This window comes from Leishmania major, chromosome 25 (genome assembly GCF_000002725.2).
Source record: "Leishmania major strain Friedlin complete genome, chromosome 25".
NCBI classification, from domain to species: domain Eukaryota; phylum Euglenozoa; class Kinetoplastea; order Trypanosomatida; family Trypanosomatidae; genus Leishmania; species Leishmania major.
In genome coordinates this window covers 793,755-816,346 of record NC_007266.2, presented here as the reverse complement: position 1 = coordinate 816,346, position 22,592 = coordinate 793,755, and the positions used below count along the sequence as shown (strand labels likewise).

The 22,592-nt window shown below is 61.2% G+C and overlaps 9 protein-coding genes across 9 annotated transcripts; all 9 read left to right on the top strand.

Annotated features, from left to right (window-relative positions):
* Window positions 1-453: 453 nt before the first annotated feature.
* Window positions 454-1,089, top strand: LMJF_25_2120 (conserved hypothetical protein; the record flags this gene model as incomplete). The annotated part of the gene is made up of 1 exon (XM_001683920.1): window positions 454-1,089. The coding sequence occupies one exon, from the start codon at window positions 454-456 to the stop codon at window positions 1,087-1,089; it is 636 nt and encodes a 211-aa protein (XP_001683972.1).
* A 1,252-nt stretch (window positions 1,090-2,341) lies between these two features.
* On the top strand, window positions 2,342-4,147 carry LMJF_25_2110 (conserved hypothetical protein; the record flags this gene model as incomplete). The annotated part of the gene is made up of 1 exon (XM_001683919.1): window positions 2,342-4,147. One exon carries the CDS (start codon window positions 2,342-2,344, stop codon window positions 4,145-4,147), a length of 1,806 nt encoding a protein of 601 aa, XP_001683971.1.
* Window positions 4,148-5,340: 1,193 nt separating this feature from the next.
* LMJF_25_2100 (conserved hypothetical protein) lies at window positions 5,341-6,402 on the top strand (the record flags this gene model as incomplete). Its single annotated transcript, XM_001683918.1, has 1 exon — window positions 5,341-6,402. The coding sequence occupies one exon, from the start codon at window positions 5,341-5,343 to the stop codon at window positions 6,400-6,402; it is 1,062 nt and encodes a 353-aa protein (XP_001683970.1).
* Window positions 6,403-7,086: 684 nt separating this feature from the next.
* LMJF_25_2095 (putative RNA triphosphatase) lies at window positions 7,087-7,968 on the top strand (the record flags this gene model as incomplete). Its single annotated transcript, XM_001683917.1, has 1 exon — window positions 7,087-7,968. The coding sequence occupies one exon, from the start codon at window positions 7,087-7,089 to the stop codon at window positions 7,966-7,968; it is 882 nt and encodes a 293-aa protein (XP_001683969.1).
* An 845-nt stretch (window positions 7,969-8,813) lies between these two features.
* Window positions 8,814-9,284, top strand: LMJF_25_2090 (conserved hypothetical protein; the record flags this gene model as incomplete). Its single annotated transcript, XM_001683916.1, has 1 exon — window positions 8,814-9,284. One exon carries the CDS (start codon window positions 8,814-8,816, stop codon window positions 9,282-9,284), a length of 471 nt encoding a protein of 156 aa, XP_001683968.1.
* A 1,205-nt stretch (window positions 9,285-10,489) lies between these two features.
* On the top strand, window positions 10,490-13,153 carry LMJF_25_2080 (elongation factor 2-like protein; the record flags this gene model as incomplete). The annotated part of the gene is made up of 1 exon (XM_001683915.1): window positions 10,490-13,153. One exon carries the CDS (start codon window positions 10,490-10,492, stop codon window positions 13,151-13,153), a length of 2,664 nt encoding a protein of 887 aa, XP_001683967.1.
* A 1,470-nt stretch (window positions 13,154-14,623) lies between these two features.
* On the top strand, window positions 14,624-16,255 carry LMJF_25_2070 (conserved hypothetical protein; the record flags this gene model as incomplete). Its single annotated transcript, XM_001683914.1, has 1 exon — window positions 14,624-16,255. One exon carries the CDS (start codon window positions 14,624-14,626, stop codon window positions 16,253-16,255), a length of 1,632 nt encoding a protein of 543 aa, XP_001683966.1.
* Window positions 16,256-16,971: 716 nt separating this feature from the next.
* Window positions 16,972-18,078, top strand: LMJF_25_2060 (conserved hypothetical protein; the record flags this gene model as incomplete). Its single annotated transcript, XM_001683913.1, has 1 exon — window positions 16,972-18,078. One exon carries the CDS (start codon window positions 16,972-16,974, stop codon window positions 18,076-18,078), a length of 1,107 nt encoding a protein of 368 aa, XP_001683965.1.
* Window positions 18,079-19,137: 1,059 nt separating this feature from the next.
* On the top strand, window positions 19,138-22,269 carry LMJF_25_2050 (putative helicase-like protein; the record flags this gene model as incomplete). Its single annotated transcript, XM_001683912.1, has 1 exon — window positions 19,138-22,269. One exon carries the CDS (start codon window positions 19,138-19,140, stop codon window positions 22,267-22,269), a length of 3,132 nt encoding a protein of 1,043 aa, XP_001683964.1.
* Window positions 22,270-22,592: the final 323 nt, after the last annotated feature.

Here is a 22,592-nt window from a genome sequence, read left to right as displayed (position 1 = left end):
CCTTGTGAAGAAGGATAGCGGTAGAGGAAAGGAGTGCGAACGCACAGCAGCGGGGATGTGTAGAGGTGAGACAAGCTACAGAGAGGACGGTCGCGGCTTTCAGTCGTACTACACTACCACCACTGCCCTCTTCTTCGCCGGCTGCCGCCCGCCGTCCCCCCCCCTTCCCTCTCTCCTCGCACGGAGGCTGAAGCCTCGGTGCACGAGGCGCTGAACCGCGTTCCTCGTGATTATGCCGCTTGTTCCAGTTTCTTTCACCCTGTCCCTTGCCTTCTTTCTCCTGACCACCGCCCTTTCATACGCACACACACACACACTAAGTCTCGCACCACGCACACAGAATCTGCGCTGAGCATTGTCTCTCACGCATCAAGAGAACAACAACGCAGCTGTGGCGACATCTCTTACCCACCAACGCAAACCTCTCCTACTCCCAGCCTTTAGCAGAGCATCATGGACGACTACCACGACGATGATGTGCACAGCAACTACGGATATGAAGATGACGAGTACGACGACGCCGCGGATGACTGGGAAGCCGAGGCCGCAGAGGAAGAGCAGAGGGCCGTCGCCGAGGAGGCAGCTCGACAAGCCCGCTTGGAAAAGAAGCTGGCCACGCGTGCTCCGGTGAAGAAGGAAGAGGAGGAGGAGGCAGTACCAGAGGATGTGGAGCGCGCGATGGCTGATATGCGGCAGGTGGCCAACGACATCGCCTCGGGTAGTGCTCTTCTCTCCGGAGGAGATTCGGAGGAGCTGATTGGAAACCATAAGCTGGCTTCAGATGCGGATGTTGAGCGGGTAGGCACCATGATTGCAGACCGTCTCACGTCCTTTTCCGACTCCGGCCACTACGACAAGCTGATCGTCGAAGTTTTTCAGCGCTTGACCAACCACCTGACAAGCACGCATCTCCTGAACGAGGAAGCAGACAGGGTACACCGTCTGCGCGAGGAGCTCAAGCGCGCAGCGAAGGCAAAGCTGAAGCCGGTAGAGAAGGCGCCTGTTACGCAGAGCGGCCTCGATCTCGATAACTTCGAGGACAGGGGTGGCGCCGCCGTCGCGGATAACGAAGACGAGACGGGCTGGTAGACGATGTCTCACTCAATGTGTATCCCTGTCTCACCTATCAGCGTTCGAGGATGAAGGGACAGATCGGGTAAGGATGAATAATATGCATGTCTGTGTCGATTGACGGGTGGTCAGGTGTGTCGAAGAGGGTGGCGGAGAGTGCAGCAGCTGGGCAGGGAGAGAGGGGAGAACGATGGTCGATCGAGGAGCGGTGACGTTGTACGTGCGGTGTCCTACTAGCACTGGCACCGCCTCCGTGCATGTGAACAAAACTGCCACCAGCAGCAGTGTGATTGCTATGAAAGCGCTTCATAGGCTGGGCGACAGTCTCGCCGGCGAACGTTCTATTAGCTGTCCCTTTTCCAGATGCGCACACTAGATTTGTTCTCCATTCCCCACCTCTCTCGTCTGCTCTCTGTCACGCCCCGCTGGCAACCACCCACGCAGGCGGGCTGAGCTACTCCTTTTCGTGTGTTCTTGTCTCTCTCTCTCTCTCTCCGTCTTCCCCTGGGCTCGTCCCCTCTCCGGAGTTTCCCAGCCGTATCGAATGGCGGCAACACTGTGGTAGAGAAGTCAGAGGTACACCAAGCAGGTTATTGAGCATCTGTTGCTAAGTCACCATTAAGTGGTCACGTGTGCGTGTGTGCGTAGCGGCCCGCGTTACACACGCACACATGCGTACACCTATGCGCGCAACAGCGACACATCGACGACATCCAAGTGCGAAAGCGTGGAGAGAGGGCGAAACCCGAGTCACGGCTGTGTGTGCTGAAGACGCTAAGCTGAGTGTTGCGTGAAAAAGGATGATAATGCTATGCTCCATCCGCGTGTGCGAGAGTCCAAAAACCCGCACACATGCAGGGCACTCGATGCTGCACATACGTCGTACACTTCTCTCCCTGTGACGTTGTGGCACTGGAGCAGAGCATTGCTGCATGAGGCCATGGCAATCCCCCACCCTCCTCCTCCCTCGAGAACATGACTGGACGGCTTGGTGGGATGTAATGTGAGCTCAGCCCGACTGTGCATCGACTCCTCCCCGAAAATGCTTGCATACTGCGACCCCCTCCCTCCCCACTGCGTCTATCCGCACATACCCCAAGAAGGAAGAGGTCTCAGAGCCGAAATAGAGTCGACCCCCTCCCCTCTTTCTCGAGGCTCAACCCCCCCCCTTCCCGGCCCCGCCTCCCTCCTTCTCCCTATCATCTCCATCACACCGCATCACTTCCACCGCAGACGCCTCAATCATCTCCTCGCTCGTCTCCGTCGGTGAATGGACGAGCTTAACTTCCACGCTGCCTTCGAGGCAATCAAGATACTCAGCGCCAGCGAGGGGCCTGCCTCTAACATCTTTGAGCCGAAGTTCGAGGCGCGCCACCAAGCGGAGCAGCTGCGTGACACGATCGTGAATGTCTACCGCGACGAGCCCTCATCGCGCGCGCTCGAGCAACTGTGCCGATGTCTCGTGTTCATCGGCACGACAATGATGGAGGTGGAGGAGGAAGAGGAAGGCTACACGGAGATTTGCCGTGCTTATCAGGTGATGCAGTGGTGCGTGACGGCGGCGCTGCCATCCACCGATGCCGTTCGCAACGTGCAGGCGGTGGAGCAGGACGCCATTCTCAACACCACCTCAGCCGTGTGCACAGTTGCAGCGTCTTCTGGGTATGCAGGGTGCGTGGGGTACATGGCCGTACACAACGCACTCGGTTTTTACTTTTCCAAAGCGGACCTGGGCAAAGCCAAGACAGTGCTAGACCGAGCAGAAGCTCTTTACAACGAGTGGGCCGCTTGGTGGGAAGGCCAGCCAGTCCACTGTGACATTGCGGAGGTGCCCGTCAGCGAAGACGGCACCCTCCGCACCGACGAGATCTCGGCTGACCGCGTGGCGCCGATACTCCTGCGCTTCTACATGGACAGCAGCTACACCGCTACGCTCTTCTTCATGGCACAGCTGCACACCGCACAGCAGAATGCTGCCACCGCCTCCCAGTACTGCCATCGTACTTTGCACTTCCAGCTTCTGAACAAGCAGGAGTTCAACCGGAAATCGTGGGCTACCAACGCGCTTCAGCTCAGCGGATTTTACAGCAGCCACTTCGCCTACGACAAGGCGTTTCACTGCCTCGTCGCCGGGCAGAAGCTGATGCCGGTCAGCGAGGAACCAGAGGAGGCCAAGGGACTGGTTGCGTGGGCCTTTGGTCGTTTCTATCTTCATCGCCTGCACCACTATGGTCAACTTCTCACGGGTCGTGAGCCAGACAGCGAGAACGATGACATGCTCGCGCAGCTGCAGAAATCTTGGCGTGACTTCCCTGGGATGCCGCCGCTGCAGCCCCAGCCGCCTATCACCACCTTCGATGAGGCGCGCGAGTGCTTTAAGGAAGGAATCAAATGGCTGCAGGCGGCGCAGGCGTGCCGTCCCTTCGAGTCGTTCTGCACCGAGCGCATCGACGTTGCGCGTGATATGGTGCAGCTGTATGCCGCGCTGCAGTTATTCGAGCCGAATCGCGCACGCCGCATCGCCATGATGCAGCGGCAGACACGCCTACTCGAGGAGTTTCCAGATCAGCTCAGCTTCAACGCATACCCGGTGGTAGTGCGACAGCTGCTGTACGACCTCGGCTCTCTCTACGAGGACCAGATGCGGCTGCGGGCTCAGCAGCGCAAACAACCACAACCCGATGAGAAGCCGCTCACCGACAACGCGTTCAACGCAGTGGTGCGCAAGACGTTGGGGTACTACGAACGCTTCTGCGAAACATGGCGCCATCCCACGACGCATGTCATTCCGGATGTATTGGAGGAGGATTCACGCCTGCCCTTCTTCAGGGCCCTGATGCGTCGTGCCCAGGTGCAGCTCAGCTACGCATACTGCACCCCGAAGGAGGAGTATGACGGCATCGGCGCGTCGTGCAAGGCCTACAGTCGCGCCATCGACTTCTATGCGAAGAACCCGCTCTCGAAGGAGCTGGACGCGGAGGTATCGAAGGAGGTCGAACTAGCCCACGAGATGCTGAAGCTGCTACCAGTGAAGCAGCGTGACCTGTGGACTGCGTATCAGCGCAACTCCGCGTAGGGGCGTTTTACACGGACCGGATGGCACGGAATGGGGAGCGGAGTTGCTGGGCAAGCTGCAGGGGCAGGCTACCGCCATACAGCAAGTCACCCGTGCACTCTACAGTATATCCGCGGGCTTGGGCAGCAGTAGCGGCTTCAACGTCGCCCAAGACGAAGAAATTCGCGACCTTTTCGACGAAACGCAGCGCATCGATGCGGCGCTTGAAAGGATTCAGCTCGGTGTGCAGCGCGTCGATGAGAACTCGCAGGGCATTCAACACCAACTCGACACGCAGGAGAGAATGCAGCGGCACATGGATAAGGCAGCGAAGAACGAGGCGAAGATGGCAAGCATGAGATGGAAGTTGCAGCGCGTGATCGAGAGGCTTGGCAAGTCTCGTCGGATAACGTATGCAGTACTTTGCGCCATCCTTATCGTGCTCATCGGTATGATTATCTTTCTTGGTAAGCCGCTCTAGGGAGAGGGAGGTGTCGAGCCGTGGAGATGGCCGACTGGGCACAAGGAGCCTTGTGGTGCTATTGCCACGGTGTGGTAATGGCTGCTGCGGTCCGGGCATCTTCTTCGGTGAGGGTGCACTGCCTGTGTATATGTGTATGTGTGTGTGTGGGGGGGGGGGCGGCGGCGTGTGTGAAAGGGCGAGAACCCTGTCACAGCATTTCAATCGTACAGGAGGCTGCCGTACGAACAGCAGTGCCGACACAACGTGATGCTTCACAGCAACCAAAGAAACCAAAACAACACACAAAACGCCTCTCTTTCAGTCCGGTGGCTGGGCACCAGTGGCAAGTGGTGCATCATCTGCGCGTCTGTCGCCAACGGCGCGCCAAGCTGTGCGTGGATGTTGGAAGACGAGGTCGAGGAGATGCAGTGCGGTCGACGCTGCCTATCGTTGCCCTTCACTGTCCTTTTCTCTCGCTTCTCGGAAAGGGTGCAGGGCCGCAAGTTACGAGTGTGTGAGTGTGCTATCATGAACACACGCACACACACACACACAGAAATCAAGGCGTTACGTTACCTGTGTAGCGGAGGATGCAGGAATCACGGAGGGCACCCGGCTGCGCAAAACTCTTCCGTGCTCCCTCCACCATCCCACCCCACCAAACCGCGCATCGCTTTCTCTCATTCACCATTTTCGACATCTTCGCTCTCCCCCCTCCCCCTCCCACCCATGCGCGCGTTTACTGGCATGCATGCGCCGTCCGCCCGTCTCTCAGTGGCATCGCCTTGTTCTTGAAGGGTGCACGTGCATGTCCGACGAGGCTGAGTTCAAGAGGGCCGGTGCGCTCTTCAGCGCGGGCAAGTACCACGAGGCGATCAGCGCGTACTCCGCGATAGAGGCGTTGGATGGGGCAGCAGCAGAGGTGCGAGCGCGCGCGCTCAACAATATCAGTGCCTGTTACGCGGCACTCAAGAACTATGAGATGTCGAGCAAGGTTGCGCGGGAGGTCATCGGCTTGCAGCCCGACAATGCCAAGGCGCATGGCCGCGTCGCAGCCGCCGAAGAGGGTCTAAAGCATTACAGCGAGGCTTCCCTCTACTACTCGGCGGCCAGAAGGCTGGATGCAAATAGCTCCACGTATGTGGAAGGGGCCCGGCGCTGTCACGCACTCGTGCAGGCTGGCCGTGGAGTGGCCAGCGCAGAGGCGAAGGACGCCTATTACTACGAGAAGAGCCTTGAGCGCGCGATGGAGGCCATGCAGAAGACGAGCTATCTCGAGGCCATTCGACACTTCGGAAAGGCGCTCGATTTATTCCCCTCTACCGGCACCTCGAGGGAGAAGGCAACGCTGCTGAGCAATCGCAGCGCCGCGTACTTCCGCGCCGAGCGCATCGAGGAGAGCGCCGATGACGCGCTGGAGGCTATCAAGGCGGATGACACGTACGCCCGTGGTTTCTACCGGCTCGGTGCTGCAAAAGCGAAGCTCAAGAAGGTTGGCGATGCGTACGACGCGCTGACCAAGTGTGTCAAGCTCGACCCCAAGCACGTGGATGCAGCGCGGCTCCTCGCCGAAGTCCTGCCGGCGGCGCTAGAGTCACGCAAAACTGCCGAAGAGCGGGCTCGCGACCACACCCGCCAGGTGACACACATGACGGAGCGGCTGAGCGAGATGCAGGCGACAGCCTCGTCAAACGCGGTGCCGCGCGCGACGGCGCACGGGTCAGCGTATTCCTACTGTAACTTCTGCAACGAAACGGGACACTCGCGGTCGGAGTGCTCTCTCCTGCGGCGCAAGCGCAGCCGTCCGCTCTGATGAAAAGCGTGTGCGTCTGTGCACGTCTCTCTCTCTCTCTGTGTAGGGGTGGGAGGTGAGAGCTGCTGCTGCTGTGCTCTTCACAGCTGACCGCTGCGCTTCCCCGTGTGTGTGTGTGTGAGCGGGCGGGGGGAGAAGGAAAGCACACAAAGAAGTGATGATGCCCCCTTGGTAGCTGGGTACATTCATATGTCGTTGCCAGTGTGTGTGCGTGCATGTGTGGGTGCGCTCGACGCGCCTAGCGGCACACGGTGCAGTGCACCTGCCTCGTCATGCTGGCGTACACTCGCATACGCAAGTCTGAAAAGGGTGTGCACAAATTGACGGTGCCCCCACCCCCGCCCCTAGCATTACCACCACCTCTCCTTGGTGAACAGGCCGATGCACCGCTGCCTTGTGCGCAAGCGAGGAACTTTGTGGCGACGCCGGCAGTCATTGAGCAGCCCACCTTTCACGGTCTCTCGGGAGCTGGAAGCAGCTCATTGGCCACGCTCCATCGCTTCTCTCACCCCCCACCTTGCTTGGTGTATTACGCCTCGTTCTCTCTCTTTCTCTCGCGCGCGCACACGCACGTGTGGGACGCGCATGTGTGAGAGTATCGGGCGTGGGCGCGTCTGCCCAGTGCTCTCCTGTCGCCATACTATACAGACACAGGAGGTAGCGCAGTAAGCCAAGGGCGATAGCATGTCAGCTCCTCGTACTCCGTCGCCACTAGAGGCAGCTAATGTACCAGCCTCGGCAACACCAACTGCGCCAGCGACCGCAGCGGAGGCCGCATCTAGGTCTCCAGGCGATGGTGAGGCTTCTCCTGATCCACATCCGTTGCTCGAAGTAGCGGCGTCGCTCCTCGCTCGTCTGAAGCCCTTCTTGTCGGAGTCGCACATCGAGGTCGAGGCGCGACTTTGTAACCTCGGCCAGCCTCAGAAGCGAGCACGTGAGAGCACGCAGAAGGCCCCTGTTGGCGCTACCCCTACATCAATCCCATCACGCGATGCACCGCGTATTGTGAAAGACGGACATCTTCGCATTCAAGTCGGTGTGAGCGCGGAAGACTTCTCCAGGATGAAGGCGCATGTCGCGGAAGAGGCGGAGGCCTTGCCGTTCCAGCAGTCCGTGACGGAGGATGTCATTACGAAAACTGGCCGCTACACGTACGCCGTTGCCGAAGACGGGTCAGAATCGTTTGTCGGGTGCATCGCGAAGAGGCGGCTGTGCAACGTCGAGGTGCTCGTGCCGGGCTGCCCGTACGACATTCGTGTCTCCATCAGCACGGAGGTGCCGAGTGCAGCAACGAGTGCGCCTGCTGTAAAGCCGCAAGGGTACGTTCGTCGCAAGCGGCGGTGGACAGCAACGTCAGGGTCCTTCGAGTACGCCTTTACGCGCGTCGGCGCCGACGACCAGCAGTGTCCAAACTTCGAGGTGGAAATCGAGGGCGTGCACGCGAACAGCCAGACTGGTGTGACCGAGGCTTGGCTGGCGGATCTGCTGTGCCGTTTGCTGGCCCTCGCGCGGTTGAAGGGCAACACCGGATTGCCACAAAAGCGGGCGCATGGCGAACACCAATGATGGCGCTCTCAGCGCGCATCGCTAAGGTGGTCTCGTACGCGCGTGTGCCGCTCTTGCCCCCTCGCTCCCATTTACATGCGCGGGCGTTTGAGAGAAGGGAGAGACCGCATGGGCAGTATCTGCGCCAACCGCCTGCACCCACTCCCACTCGTTCCAGTCGGTTCACCCCCTCTCATGTCTCGCATTTCTTATGGACATCTTTGGCATCATCATTGTCGAGACCGAAGTGTGAGCGCGCTCGTGAGGCGGCAAGGAGAACAAATTGTCTTGTCGCGTGTACGCGTTTGCGCCCATGTGTCACCCTCTACTCGCCCCGCTCCTCTCAGCGTCGGCGTCTTCGTAATTCTCTCCCTCACGCCATCCTTTTTCGAACGGAGTCGCCTTTCATGTATAGCGTGCGTGTGTGCTCTGTGCCTGATGCCGCCGTCTGCAGTGACGCACAGCCAACTACACCCACCGCTGTGCGCATCTCGCTCCCTTGCCTACAGACAGTGGCAGACGTGGGTTGTTGTGCCGCGCCACTTTCCCCTCCTCCTCTCCTCCCACCCCTTGCACCTCTCCTCCCTTTCTCCCATGGTGTCTGTATGGGCACTCTCCCGCCGCCGCTGCTTGTGCTGCCGCTGGCGCCCTTGTGCAACACATCCCCCATTCACACACACACACGCACTGCCTTCTCCTCTCAACACACCAACGCGCGCACACGCTGGCGCCCTCTCCTCCTTCCCAAAACACGTCTCTCTCCCATACCGACGCCTCACAGTGTCCGCTTATCGCGCACGTTTGGCAGTCCCTCACACCACCGCCCCCTTCGCCCTCTTCTCTTCGCTTTGCTCCATTCCGATACAATGATGCGCAAGACGTCCGTTTGCGCCATCGCGGCCACTCGCAGGGCGCTCGTAGGCAACGGCCCGACTTTCCACACGGGTGGTGACAACAACAACATATCCGACATCCAGAACGCCTTCCCGATGAACGAGCGCGGCATCCGCTCCTCCTCGCCGTTCCCGGAGCCAAATACGGCCATCTACGATTCGTACATGCCCTGGACATACTTCCAGCCGATCGACGTGAAGGTGGACAAGATGCCAGCACCGGAGGCGAAGTACTACCAGCATCATACAAAGAAGCCGTGGGATGTGTCAACGACCGACCTTATCGAGATCCAGTCGCGCAAGAAGTACGTGCAGGGCGTGGGGTACTTTGTCATGCTGATCTACCTGTACTTCCTGATGCCGAAGGAGAAGTCGTACTCGGGCGAGACCGGCTCCGACGGCTTCTTCGTGATGCTGCCCAAGAACCAGCCCGAGAAGTTCTAAAGTGCGAGTGACCCAGCTAATCACAGACGCAGATACGTTCAGGAGAATGGAGAGAGGGCGAGATGGAGTGAGAGACAGTGAGGGCGCATACCCCCCCCAGCCGGTGCTGACATGATCTTCCAGCGCCCCAGGTACCATCCGCCATCGCGCGCGCACTTGTTGCCCCTCTCGTAGCTCTGCCCTTTTTCTCCGACCTCCGCCTATTCCTTCTCCAGCCTGAAAACACTTGTCTGGCGCTGTGTCTTTGTACACCCCTCACTCGGGGTGTTTGAGGAGCGCATACGGCGGCGAGGAGGACAGAGGCCAGCCGGTGCAGTAACGGTGGGAAGTCGAACACGGCGAGTGTGCGCCAAAACAAGAAGGGATCCCGTTACAAGGCTGCATAACCAAGAGAGCGGCGCGTGTGCGTCGCCGTCAACCCCTTCCCTGACCTCGTTGTAGTAGTAGTAGGACATACACGAAAGCAAACCAATTCAAATGGAAGCGGCTGCCGAGAGGTTGTCGGCATTACCTTGACTGGTGCCTGTCTGTGCGCGCGTGTCGCGGTGCATGACGCGGTCTACACGGGACAATCGCCATTTCCTGTTCTTCATCGCCCTACGGCAGCATTCGCATGTGTATGTGGTGATAGAAGTTGTCAAGGAATGAATGCAGGAGCCTGCTCACCACCGCTATTCACCCCTCCCCTCCTTGTCTTGCAGCACACGCACACGTGTGTGTGCACATGCCAAACGATGCATGGGCGTCGCCGGGTAGGGGGAGAGAGGGGGGAGGACGGAGGATGAGGGAAGCTGTGCGAATCGCAGCACACCCCTGCCGCACTTGTGATGCATCTTCTTGTCCTCCTTTCTGTCCTCTTCGCGTTGTTTTATCGCATCATTGTGCCTCTCCGCCCCTGGACGCGCACACATGCACACATGACGCAGTTGCACTTCACTGTCTGTGTGGGTGAGTGTTAGTGTGTGTGTGTCTGCACAACTGTCATACACACACACACACACACACGCACATACACATACATCTCTCTGTATCCACTCAACGCACGTGCACACCTCCACGGTTCGCCACACACGCCCAGACGTACGCTAAAAAAGAGGGCTCATCACCGCCGCAAGACTGCCGCCGCAGCGTCCCTCCTCTCCCCCCCCCCACACACACACGCACACAGCTGCACGCAACCGTACGCGCTTTATCATCCGCATACCATGAGCGTTCGCATGGCAGATGCTGTGCAGAAACTGAGCGAAAAGCCGGAGAACATCCGCAACTTCTGCATGGTCGCCCACGTGGATCATGGCAAGACTACCCTCAGCGACTACCTCGTCGCCAGCAACGGCATCCTTTCCCCGCAGCTGGCAGGTGAGGTGCGGCTGCTCGACTCCCGGCCTGATGAGCAGGAGCGTTGCATAACCATGAAGGCCAGCTCTATCGCGCTGCACCACGCTTACGCTGGCAAAACCCACGTGCTGAACCTCGTCGACTCCCCCGGACACATCGACTTCTCGTGCGAAGTGTCCACGGCAATGCGTCTGTGCGACGGTGCCGTCGTCATCGTCGACGTCGTGGATGGCGTCACCCAGCAGACGTCGTCCATCCTGCGCCAAACTTACCAGGAGGGGCTGTCGATGTGCCTCGTGTTGAACAAGATCGACTTGCTCGTGACAACGCAGCAGTACACTGCCGAGGAGGCATACCTGCGCCTGCGCAGCATTATCGAGATCTGCAACGCCATCTTGGCATCCTATGCGAACCAGATGAAGATCCAGGAGCTGGATCAGGACATGAAGCGCGAGGACCCCAGCGACGACGTGTGGTTCGATCCGTCCAAGGGCAACGTCCTTTTCTGCAGCTGCTACGATGGCTGGGCCGTCAGTGTGGACTTCTTCGTGAGGCTGTACAAGGACAAGGTACCGCTGCACAACCTCGCGGAGGCCCTCTGGGGAGAGCACTACCTCGACCCCAAGACCAAGACCGTGACTCCGAAGCCGAAGAAAGCGGGGCAGCTGCCCTTGGCTGTGCAGCTCATGCTCGAACCCATCTGGCAGCTCTACGACGCATTTCTCGGTGACAGCGCGAGCGAGGAGCGGCAGAAGCAGTTGTCCGAGAAGCTGAAGATTGCCGAGAGCAAGTGGAACAACCCACGCCGAGACCCGCGCGGCAAGCTGAAGGCGCTGCTCTCGGTGTGGATGCCCCTCGCCCCCTGTGTGCTTGACACGGTGTGCTCGCGGCTCGGCTCTCCGGTCACCTTGCAGCGGCGCCGCCTGCCTTCTCTCGTCCCGGGCTTCGAGGCCGACACCCCCGCGGAGCTGAAGGAGGCGCTCATGAACTGCGACCAGTCCCCGGAGGCGCCGTGTATCGTGTATATCTGCAAGCTAATCGACACGCAATACCTCGTCGGTCGCGTCGTCGGCTCCGTGGAGAACCACGATGGAGCCTTCATTGGGTTCGGGCGCGTCTACAGCGGGCGCCTGCGCGCCGGGCAGCCAGTGTATGTGCACAGCGATGGCGTGGTGGTGGAGGCGACGGTAGGCAGCGTCTATCTCTTCCGCGGCGCCGGTCTTGAGGAGACGTCGGAGGTGAGCGCTGGCTTCCTCTGCGGTGTCGGCGGTCTCACCCCGTGCATCACCAAGTACGCCACCATCAGCAGCGTGCCTAACATGCCGCCCTTCAAGCCGCTTGTGCTGCAGAGCACCTCGATAGTGCGGCTCTCTGTCTTCCCGAAGGACCCGAGGAGCTTGCAGGAGCTGGAGCGGGGCCTGCGGCTGCTCTATAAAGTCGACCCGCAGGTGGAGGTGAGCATGCTGCCAACCGGCGAGCACGTGATCGGCACAGCAGGCGAAGTTCACGCAGAGCGCTGCCTCAAGGACCTCATCGACACGTTTGCACAGGTAGAGGTGGTCGCCTCGGAGCCGCTCGTATCCTTTCGCGAGACCATCGTGAGCAACCTGAGCGCCAAGCCGAAGCCGCACACCGCGTCGCTCATGGACGGCGCCTTCCACGTCACCCTCCAAGCGCGGCCGCTGCCGGCCGAGGTGCTCGAGCTGATCAAAGACGACGGGAAGAACAGCGGCAACAACCCGCAGCTTCTGCGGCAGGCAGTGGCCGCCCTGGCGGAGCACAGGCGCTTTTCGGCGGATGTCAAGAACGGCGTCGTCTCCAGCGGCCCGTCTCGGCTCGGCTTCCTTGGAGCAGTGCTGCTGGCCAACTTCGACGGCACTGCGGATCCAGTGGCATGCTGGGCGACGCTGCAAGACTGGAAGGAATCCGTCGTGGCAGGCTTTCAGGCCGCGTGCGAGAGCGGGCCGATGGCACAGGAGCCCTTGTACGGGGTGGCTTTTGTGGTGACAAACATCTTTGTGGACGCAGACTCCGACATCTCCGGTGGCATGGTTCTGCCCAGCGTGCGGGAGGCGTGCCGCGCTGCGATGAAGTTGCACCCTCGCCGTCTTGTCGAGCCTGTGTACGAGTGCACTGTGTACTCCTCCGGCTTTACCCAGGGCAAGATCTACGCCTCACTGAGCCGCCGCCGCTCTGAGATCGTGGAGGAGGTGCCGAACGAGGGCAGCGACCTCTTCTACATCCGCTGCTGGCTACCGGCAGTTGAGGCGTTCGGCTTGCAGGACGAGCTGCGCGTACAGACGCAAGGCGCCTCGACGGCGCAGCTGCAGATGAGTCACTGGGAGGTCATCGACGCCGATCCGTACTTTGTGCCCACAACGAAGGAAGAATTCGAGGAGCACGGTGCCGAGGTGGCGACCAAAAACATTGCGGAGCAGCTTTTAGAGCGCATTATGCGGCGCAAAGGCCTCTACCGGGAGCGCGTGGTGGAGAACGCCGAGAAGCAGAAATTCTCCTTGAAGGGCGCGTGAGAGCGTTGCAGCTCTCTGTGCATCTTCCGTTCTCTCCTTGTGTGCTTTCTGCCCTCTCCCCCCCCCTCCCGCGCGTCCTCTCCGCTCTCTGGCGCGCTTGTTGAAGTACAGAGACACTGGCAGTGATGGTGGGAGCGGGAGTGAGGGAAAGAGGGCGAGAGTGCGTACTGGCGCGCTTCTGTGCCTGCATGTGTGTGGGAGCGTTTCCGTTTGGGGCAGAGATTTCGAGTAATGTGCAGAGCCGCGGCAGTCATGAAGCAATGAAGTAATGGTGAGGGAGGAGGGAAGAGAGAGCCGTAGCGCTGCGAGCTGGCCGTCGTGTTTGAGCGGCTCACGGAGGGGGAGGAGGTAGTGGATGGCCCGTCTTCGTGTACGCATACTTGCCTGCAGGTGAGGCTGACGGCGCAGCCCTTTCCTTCGCGGCGACTGAACGAGGGAGTGGTCTACATATGCACACCCTTACACCGAAGGTGTGTGTGTGTGAGGTCGATGCAGGGCAAGAGAGCAGAGGCATCGCAAGTCGGCCGAAGCTTCTCGCTGCAATACGTGTGGGGGAGCTGATAGAGAGAGGGAAGGCAACGAGGAGACATCCTGTACCACTTCCCATCTCTCGCACATCGGCGCGCGCCTCTTCCTGCTGCTCACGCTCCACCAGCCCTTCTACCTCCTTCTCTTTCACTTTGGTCTTTCCGTGTCGCAGGCGCCGCCCCTCTCCCACCGCCGATGGAAGTGGTGGCACGCGCATCCGTGTATGCAGCCCCGCATTGAGGGATAAGAAACGCCTTGCTGGCCGTGTATAGAAGCAACTACACAGAGGGAGCGACAAGCAGAGGGAGGTATAGACGCGTTCCGCTCGCAAGTGCACGCACACGAAAATGGAAGCGAACTAGTGCTCTTCTCCCTCTCTGGGTCAGTGTTTGTGAGCGCGCGGCATCCTTCACAGCATCTGCCATGGTCCCTCCCCTCCCCCTTCTCCGCAGCGGCACACCTTGATAGAGGCATCAACGCGGTTGTGGGTTCCCGGGTGCTGACTGCCTTTCCGCCCACCCCCAGCACCAGCCGCGGTCACAGTGCGAAAGCCTCTTCTCCTTCAAATTTCTCTCCTTCCTTGCTTTCCCCGCCCTCTCTCCGAGTCGTAGGTAAGACGCGCCCATACCTATCCACACGACCGCCCACTCGGTCAAGCGTCCGCACAACGGTGCCTCCGCGTGTCGCCACGGCTTTTAGTCCCTCTTCCCTCCTCTTCTGCTGATCACGTCACGTGTGCATGTGCCTGCGCGTCGCCCCTCTCTGCCCGTCCCCCTCCCCCTCTCCTCCCACCTCGCACATCCTGTGTGTGCGACTGCCGGCGTACCCTCCACTTCCTCTGTTTGCTCAGAAGTCCCTGCCGCCCTCCCTCCCCTTTCCACTACCCCTTGCACACACACACACACACACAAACACACACTCCTGCCGTTATTCGACACTGTCATGTCTGCAAGCTCGGCGCCCGATCGAGTGTACGTGGGCAAGCGCTTGCACTTCACGAACGGCTCCCGTCAGCTTGTCCGCTGCGGCACACGCAACATCGCCGTGGTGTGCAATCGTAATGAGCTCTACGCAATCGACAACGCATGCTACCACCATGGCGGGCCGCTGCTGCTTGGAGACATCGAAGAGATGGGCGGCCACCCATGCATTGTATGCCCGTGGCACAGCTACAAGATCGCGCTGGACACCGGCGAGGGACTATACTTGGGCGTCGAGTTGAGCCCTGCGGGCGGGACGCCAAAGCAGGTGGTCCGATCGAAGGGCTGCAAGCAGCGTGTCCACAAGGTGGAGGTGGATGAGGCCGACGATGTTTACGTGCTGGTGGACCTCAGTGGCCCCACACTGGAAAGCGACACGTATGCTTCCATGGAGCTGGCAAACCGGGAGAGGCCCATGAGCCTGCCAGTCGACGGCGGTGGCCGCGGCCTGCGTGTGCCAGGCATTCACAGCCATGCCGGCGTCGAACTGCGCAGCGGCCAAGTCTTTCAGCACATGGGCTCGCTTGCTGAAGCCGGCGGCAACACCGGCACCCGGGGCGCCAACTCGCTCGACCATGCACAGAAGACGCGGCCACACGAGATCACATCCCGCGGCAGCAGCTGCAGCAGCCCCACAACGCGCCTTATGGTCTCCTGTGTTGCCATCACCGACGTCTGCCCCCAAGTACGGCAGTTCGACTTCGTCCACCACGCGGGTCCCCTGCTCCGGCATGCGGAGCTTGGTGAGTACGTGGAGCTCGAGCTCCCAATCAAGGAGAGACGCACAGCCAATGGCGGCGGCGGCCAAGCTGTGGATCTTCTCTCCTCCTCTTCCGCCCCCGCAGCCACAGCAGGGGAACCGATGCGACGCCGCTGGACCATCTGTGACATGAATCACAACAGCACTCTCTTCAGCATCATCGTGAAGGCTGCCGGCACTGACACGCAGGCAAGCGGCAGCGCGTGGCTGCACGAGCATTCGCTGAGCGTGCCGCTGCCCATCACTCGCGTCGGCGGCACCTTCACCTTCGCCCGCCACCGTGACACCATTCGCAGAGTGGGCGGCAGGGTGCTGTGGCTGACGGCCGGGGTCGGCATGACACCGGCGTACGCTTTCCTGAACGCCTCCCTCGGCAACTCGCTCTACGTGGCGAGTGCGGAGCCGCTGCACGTGGTGCACCTGCACTCGAACCGCACTCTGGAGACGGTGCCGAAGCTGGAGCAGTTCGGGCGGTGGCAACGAGAGTTCCCTCGCTCAGCGCTGGACACGGCTGAGAAGACCAGCGGCGGAAGCGGTGCGAGAAAGCCCGGCAAAACGTACGTGATGGAGCTCTTCATCGCCCTGAGCACGGATGCTGGTCAGGGGCAGCGCACAAGCCCCGGATCGTCGCCACCGGACTCCTGCCCCGTAGCCACCATTACCCACCGCTCCCGCCTACAGCCGGCGAATGTTTCCGCAGCTGTCCAGAAGTACTTCGGCGCAGACATGCAGCTGGCGTACGTGTGTGGCCCGCAGAAATTTGTGAAAGACTGCACCGAGGCACTTGTCTCTACGGGTGTGCCGGAGTCGCACATCCTCACGGACGATCCGTGAGAGGATGCGGGATGGTGGGGCGAGGGGGGGGGCAGTACTTACGGGGATGGGAAGATGTGGAAGGGCCGTGCGCACGTGAGTGATAACGCCTTTCCTTGCGTACGTGCATTCTACTCTCGTTCTCGATTTCATTGTCTCTGCTTGTTCTCTTCACCCCTCTGTGCGTCTCTCTCTCTCTCTCTCTCTCTCATGCGTTTCACTCACGCATCTGCTGCGTACGCAGGTGAGGCCCCCCCCCCTTCAAGGTCCTCCCTCTGCCATATCCCTGATGACCCCCCACCCCCACCCACCACCACGCCTTCTCCTCCCCCTCCCAACCGAGACACATACCGTGTAGAACTGCACCTGCCACGAAGGCAAGCGAAAGAAGCGATACCTCCTCCCCCTTCTTCTCGTCTCGCTCGCTCTCGCTCTCTGTGAGTGTGCTCCCGCTGCTGTCCTCCTTACGTTTCCGCGTCTCCCCCTCCCTTCCTCCCTCTCCCTCTCTTGAGCAACGCCTCCTCGATGGACATCAGGTGCATCGTTGGTGTGACAGGCTGCGTGTCTGCCCGTCTTGCGTGTGAAGGATAGGTATCCCATCCTCGAGAACGACGTGAGTCGCATCAGACAGCAAGTCATTGCTCCGACGGCATTGCGTGCCCGTGAGCGATCAGCAGCCTGTCCCTACACCCGTTCCCTCCCTCCCACCACCTCCACTTGTGCACACGCGCACAACGATGGGTGCTCGTCACAGTGTACCGCTAAGGCCGAACGGCCAGCCAAGCGCGCAGGCGCTGGCGCAGGCCAACGACAACGTGAACTCGTGGGGCACGCCGCCGGATGAGGCCCCGGAGGATGAGAAGGACCCGACAGAGCTGGTGCTGCAGAGCTGGGCCTTCTGCAAGGCGAAGCCGACGCCGCAGAAGATGTACCGCAGCGACACGGACGAGCGCAAGCGGAGGCAGTCGGTGAGCTGGCGCAAGCGCGCGAGCTTCATCGAGCTCGACTGCGGCGAAGACAGCTTCTTCGTAGCGAACAACTACAAGGTCATCGGCGTTGCCGACGGTGTCGGCGGCTGGCGCGCTGAGGGCGTCGACCCCTCCTTGTTTGCCAACGCGTTGATGGAAAACGCGAAGCTGTTTGCGGAGACGCACCGTGGCGAGCGCGACCCGGAAAAGATCCTTGATGCCGCCTACACCAAAGTAGTGAAGGACGGCATTGTCAAGGTGGGCAGCAGCACGGCCTGTGTGGCAACTCTGCGCAAAGACGATGACGGCAGCCACAAGCTCGACGTGGCGAACCTCGGCGACAGCGGCGTGATGGTGGTGCGCAACCGCAGCATGTACTTCCGCGCACACGAGAAGGTGCACGGCTTCAACGCGCCGTTCCAGCTGGCAGTGCTGCCGCAGCCGATGGTAGGGCGCGCGTTCTCTGACCGCGTGCAGGACTGTGTTCGCGAGTCGGTGCCGGTGCAAGAGGGCGACGTTATTGTGATGGGCACCGACGGCCTCTTCGACAATCGCTTCAACTCCCAGCTCGCCGCGGACGCCGGGTGGATTGGCAAGGTGGAGGAGAGCCCCATCGCCAAAATCCCGCTTGTGGGCTTCTTCCTCAGTGGCATCTTGGACGAGAAGATCGACTACGTGGACCCCTACCGTGTCGCACAGCGCATCATCACCGACGCCTACAAGACCTCCGTGAACCCGGATACCAACTCGCCATGGGCCTCGATGCTGCGTCAGTTTGGGCAAACTGACGCCAAGGGCGGCAAGCCGGATGACATCACTGTTCTCCTGAGCCGTGTGAGTACACGCGAAGAGCTGAGCAACAGCACGAGCTGGTAAAACAGACCGACACATGTGGACGCGGATGTGCGCTCGTGTCGGCTCCCAATAATGGTGGCGGCGATGGCGACGTTGATAGCGAACAAGGCCGCTCCCTACCTGCCCCTTGTTCTGTCTCAGTGCGCGCGCCAAGAAGCGTGTGGAGGGCCACCCGTAGGCGAGAGAGACAGAGAAGGGAAGAGAGAAGGAGGCCAATGACAGTCGTGATGGTGATGAAGCAAACATGCAGCGCTGTCGGTGCGCTCACGGGAGGGGGGGGGGTGAGGCGTGAGTGAATGTGGAGAGGTGCGCTCTCGGTGCTTTTCCGCTGAAGCAGAGGTTCCCACGCATACACAGGCACAAGGTGAGAGTAAGAGTGAGGGTCTGTGGCTGCTGCGCAGCAGCGGCAGCAGCTACATAAAGTGCGCACCACCCTAACACGGGCACCTCGAATTACAGGGCAGCAGGCAAGCGAAGAACTCTTCAGAAGGCGCAAGAAGCGAAGTCGCTTCTGGGAGGCGGCAGCAAGGGTGGACGCCTTTCTCTTCGCTCCCTCCCGGCATCTTCGGCAGTGACAGCCCCTCGGTAATCACCGTGGCGGGTGCGCACCCATTGTGTGCGTTCAATGCTGCGTACCTTCGTGCCGCATACTACACAGGAGGCTCTCCATCTCTCCTCAGCTCTGCTAGGCCTGACGCGACGGCAGTCCAACGCGCGCGCGCCCGTTGCGCCTCGCCTCCCTCTTCATTCTCGTGTCTCTCTCCCTTCCTCGCGACGGCCGACGCGCATCTTGCATTCCTCTCGCCTGTTCTCCTCATACCGCTGCAACACCCCCACGCCCATCCCCGGTGCGCATCCAGTCCGGTATTATTCCATAGGAGAAGCAAGGTGTTGTGTCTGTGCGTGCTGATCTGCCTTCTCTCTCGTGGCATCACTTCGCCTTTCGCCCAAACGCAGCGCCGACTCACGCCGCTTATCGTGTCGGCGTGCTCATCAGCACGCAGCCCAGCGCACGGACGATCTTTAGCCCCTTCCCCGCACCCATCCACCCCCTCCCCCCTCCACACAGACACACGCATCATGAACCTTGACAACTACTTCGCCAAGTTCCTGCAGAAGAGCAGCGGTCGGAGCGCAAAAGGAGGCGAGTCGGAGAAAGCCACGCTCTCCTCCGCCGCCGGGGCTGGTGTGCCGGTGACGCCAGCCACCGCCACCTCGTCGAAGCAGTTCAGCGAAGGAGGGGGCCACAAGCCCTCGCAGGGTGGAGGTCAATCACCCGGGGACGCGGCCGAAGCGCAGGTTCAGCCTTCGTGCGGCTCACCGAATGCAGCCTTCGACCAGTGTTACCAGCGTCAGCAACAGTGGGACGCTGATGCAACGGAGGCGATGACCGTCACCGCATTGCCGGAGAGCACACACCAGCGTGCACCGTCATTGAAGAGGTCTCGCGAGGCGGCGATGACGACATCGTCCTCTCCCGCTCCGTCTCACTCAGCGATGGACGCGCCCGCGGCAACGAGGCTCCTCACATGCCGCGCAGCCTCGGAGGACGACGATGATGAGCTCGCGCTACTGCTGGGCTCGCAGAAGGCAAAGCAGGTGCGCGAGGCGGACGCCATGCTGGAGGGCGTGGCTCGTGCGCAGCAGGCCCCCTCGCCGCCGTTGTCGTCGTCGTCACCTGGGCATGCTAGCAACGGCGTCGTGGGCACCTCCAGTGCGTGCGCGGTGGGCATCCTCGCCTGGCAGACGTCGTCCTCGGCGACGCGAGAGACCATCGCACGTTACTTCCAACGCCAGCTGGAGTGGGAGCTGCACCACAGTGCCGACCTTTTCGCCGCCTTCGAACCCTTCTTCAAGGACCGCGCACTGGACCGCATCGCCGCCAACGATGCACTGCGGCCGGTGCTGCACGCCGCGCCGCTGTCCATTACGAGCGAGACGGTAGGAGCCCTGCCGGGGTGCGCGCTGCGCTCCTATCAGGTGGAGGGCGTGCAGTTCCTCCTGAGTCACTTCCATCGCGGCATGTCAGCCATCCTCGGCGATGACATGGGCCTCGGTAAGACTGCGCAGGTGTCCGCCTTCCTACACACCCTGAAGCAGCTGCACAACATCGACGGCCCACACCTCATCGTCGCCCCTCTTTCCACACTGACGAGCTGGACGCGTGAGCTGGCGCGGTGGGCGCCGCAGCTGCGGGTGGTGAAGTACCACGGTGAGCGCCGTACACGCGCCGCCATCAGCTCCGGCCGCCACAACCGCCACGCCGTATTCGTGACGACGCCGGCACTACTCCACCTCGATAAGCGCTTCTTCCGTAAGCGCGCGTGGGTGACGGTCGTGGTCGACGAGGCGCATGTGCTCAAGGCGCACGACACGGCCATCACGTCCGCGTCACGGAAGCTCACAGCGTGCTACCGGGTGGCGGTGACGGGCACGCCAGTGCACAACAACGTGCAGGAAGTGTGGAGCCTGATGAGCTTTCTCTACCCCTGGCTCATGGCCACCTACGACCCACGCGCGCGCGACCCGGTGCGGCAGGCGGAGGAGTGTGCCAAGGTGCTGCAGTACATCATGCTGCGCCGCACCAAGGCAGACGTGGAGCTCGGCATCCCGCCTCGCGTGGATGAGCCGCTGACGAAGCTGGTGCCGACCGACATACAGCTGCAGCTGCTCTCCTTGCTGACGGCACACGCTCTGCAGGAAAGTAGCACTGGCCATCAGCTGCATGGCCACCTCAGCCACCAGAGGGCCGTGTGCAACCACCCACTGGCGCTGCGTCTGCTGGCGGACAAGGGGCGCACGCACGGGTCACAGGGGTCGGTCGAGAAGCGCATGCGAGCTGCCGGAGTGCCCATGGACGCGGCGCACCTCATCGACCCCAGCGCCAAGATGCGCTACCTCGACACGCTGCTGCCGCAGCTGAAGGAACAAGGACACCGCTGCCTGATCTTCTCGAACTTCACCACGACGCTGGATCTGCTCGAGGCCATGTGCCACCTGCGCGGCCACAGCTACGAGCGGCTGGACGGCAGCTGCAACCGAGTCGAGCGGGAGCTGTCGATACTGCGCTACAACCACCCCGCCTCCTCGTGCTTTCTCTTTCTGGTCACCACCACCGCCGGCGGCGTCGGCGTCACCCTCACCGGCGCTGACACAGTGATTCTCTTCGATGCACACTTCAACCCGCAGCTTGATCGGCAGGCAGCGGACCGAGCGCACCGCATCGGTCAAGCACGCACCGTGCATGTGTACCGCTTGTGCCTGCAGGGCACCATCGAGGAGCATATCCGCGACATTGCGGCCCGCAAGGCGTACCTCGGTGACTTCATCGTCGAAGGAGGCCAGCGTCACGGCGCGCGTGGGTGCGGCCGCTCTGCCAACGACGGCGCCGATGCCCCATGCATCACCGCGGACGACATTCGCGAAATGCTTCAGCAGCTCGACGAAAAGCAACACGCGAAGCAGCAGACCGACGGGTCCTCTGTTTCTTCACCGACTTTGCTGCGCCCCTCCGACGGGGCGGAGGGCAGCACCAGTAGCGGTAGCCAAGCGGCGGCGGACGCGATGGTGAAGGACCTCCTGCGTGTGGTGGAAAAAGGGCTGCAAGGCGCTGCGGCTACTGCGGGAATCCACGGCGCTGGCCGTGGACTGGCCTCGCCGCCCAAGCAGACGCACAGCTGCTTCTGCTGCGGTGGCATCATGCATCCGATGGAGCCGCTGCTGCACTGCATGGTGTGCCCGAAGGCTTATCACGCCGCCTGTATCGGCGAGCGGCCGCCGAGGCCGGGGGAGGCGGTCAAGCGCTTCTGGTCGTGCCCGCGGCATGAATGCTTTTCGTGTGGCAAGCAGCAGGCGGCCGATGGCGCCATCTTCATGTGTGACGCGTGCCCTCGCTCCTTCTGCTTCGACTGCCTCGACCCGCGCTACCTGGAGATGAACGCGTCCGGGGCCCAATTGCTGCACATCCGCGATACCTACGCTGGGATGGAGGAGGAGGAGGTGGAGCCGAGACGGTCTTGCTACTATGTAACGTGTCTGCGGTGCTGTGGACTGCTCTCCTCGTCGTCAAGCTCTGCTTCGGAAGACACGGACGAAGTCGATAGTGATGAGGACGACGTTAGTGACTGCGACATGGCGACCGCGGTGGACAGCGACGGCCTCGCAAGTGTTGATGGCCACGGCGGTGCAGGCGTCGAGAACGGCGACAACTGATGGAATGGCCTCGTGTGACCCCTTCTCTCTTTATGGTGCATGGGAGAGGGAGAGAGAGAGAGAAAAGGTGTAGCAGGCAATCGGCGGATGGAGGATGGGTAATACGAACAGAGCGCCTCACGTAGCGAGGCGACGCATGTCTGTGTCCGCCAGTCTGTTTCGGTTAGAGATACACCATCTGCGGTACAGTCGTGGTCCCCTTACACTGCACGCATACCCATAGACATATACATGAATATGTATACCTTCCTTCCGTGCCTCTCTGCCTAACGGTGGACGACAGCTCTCTCACCCCCTCCCTCTCTGTCGTGCGTGCCTACGCG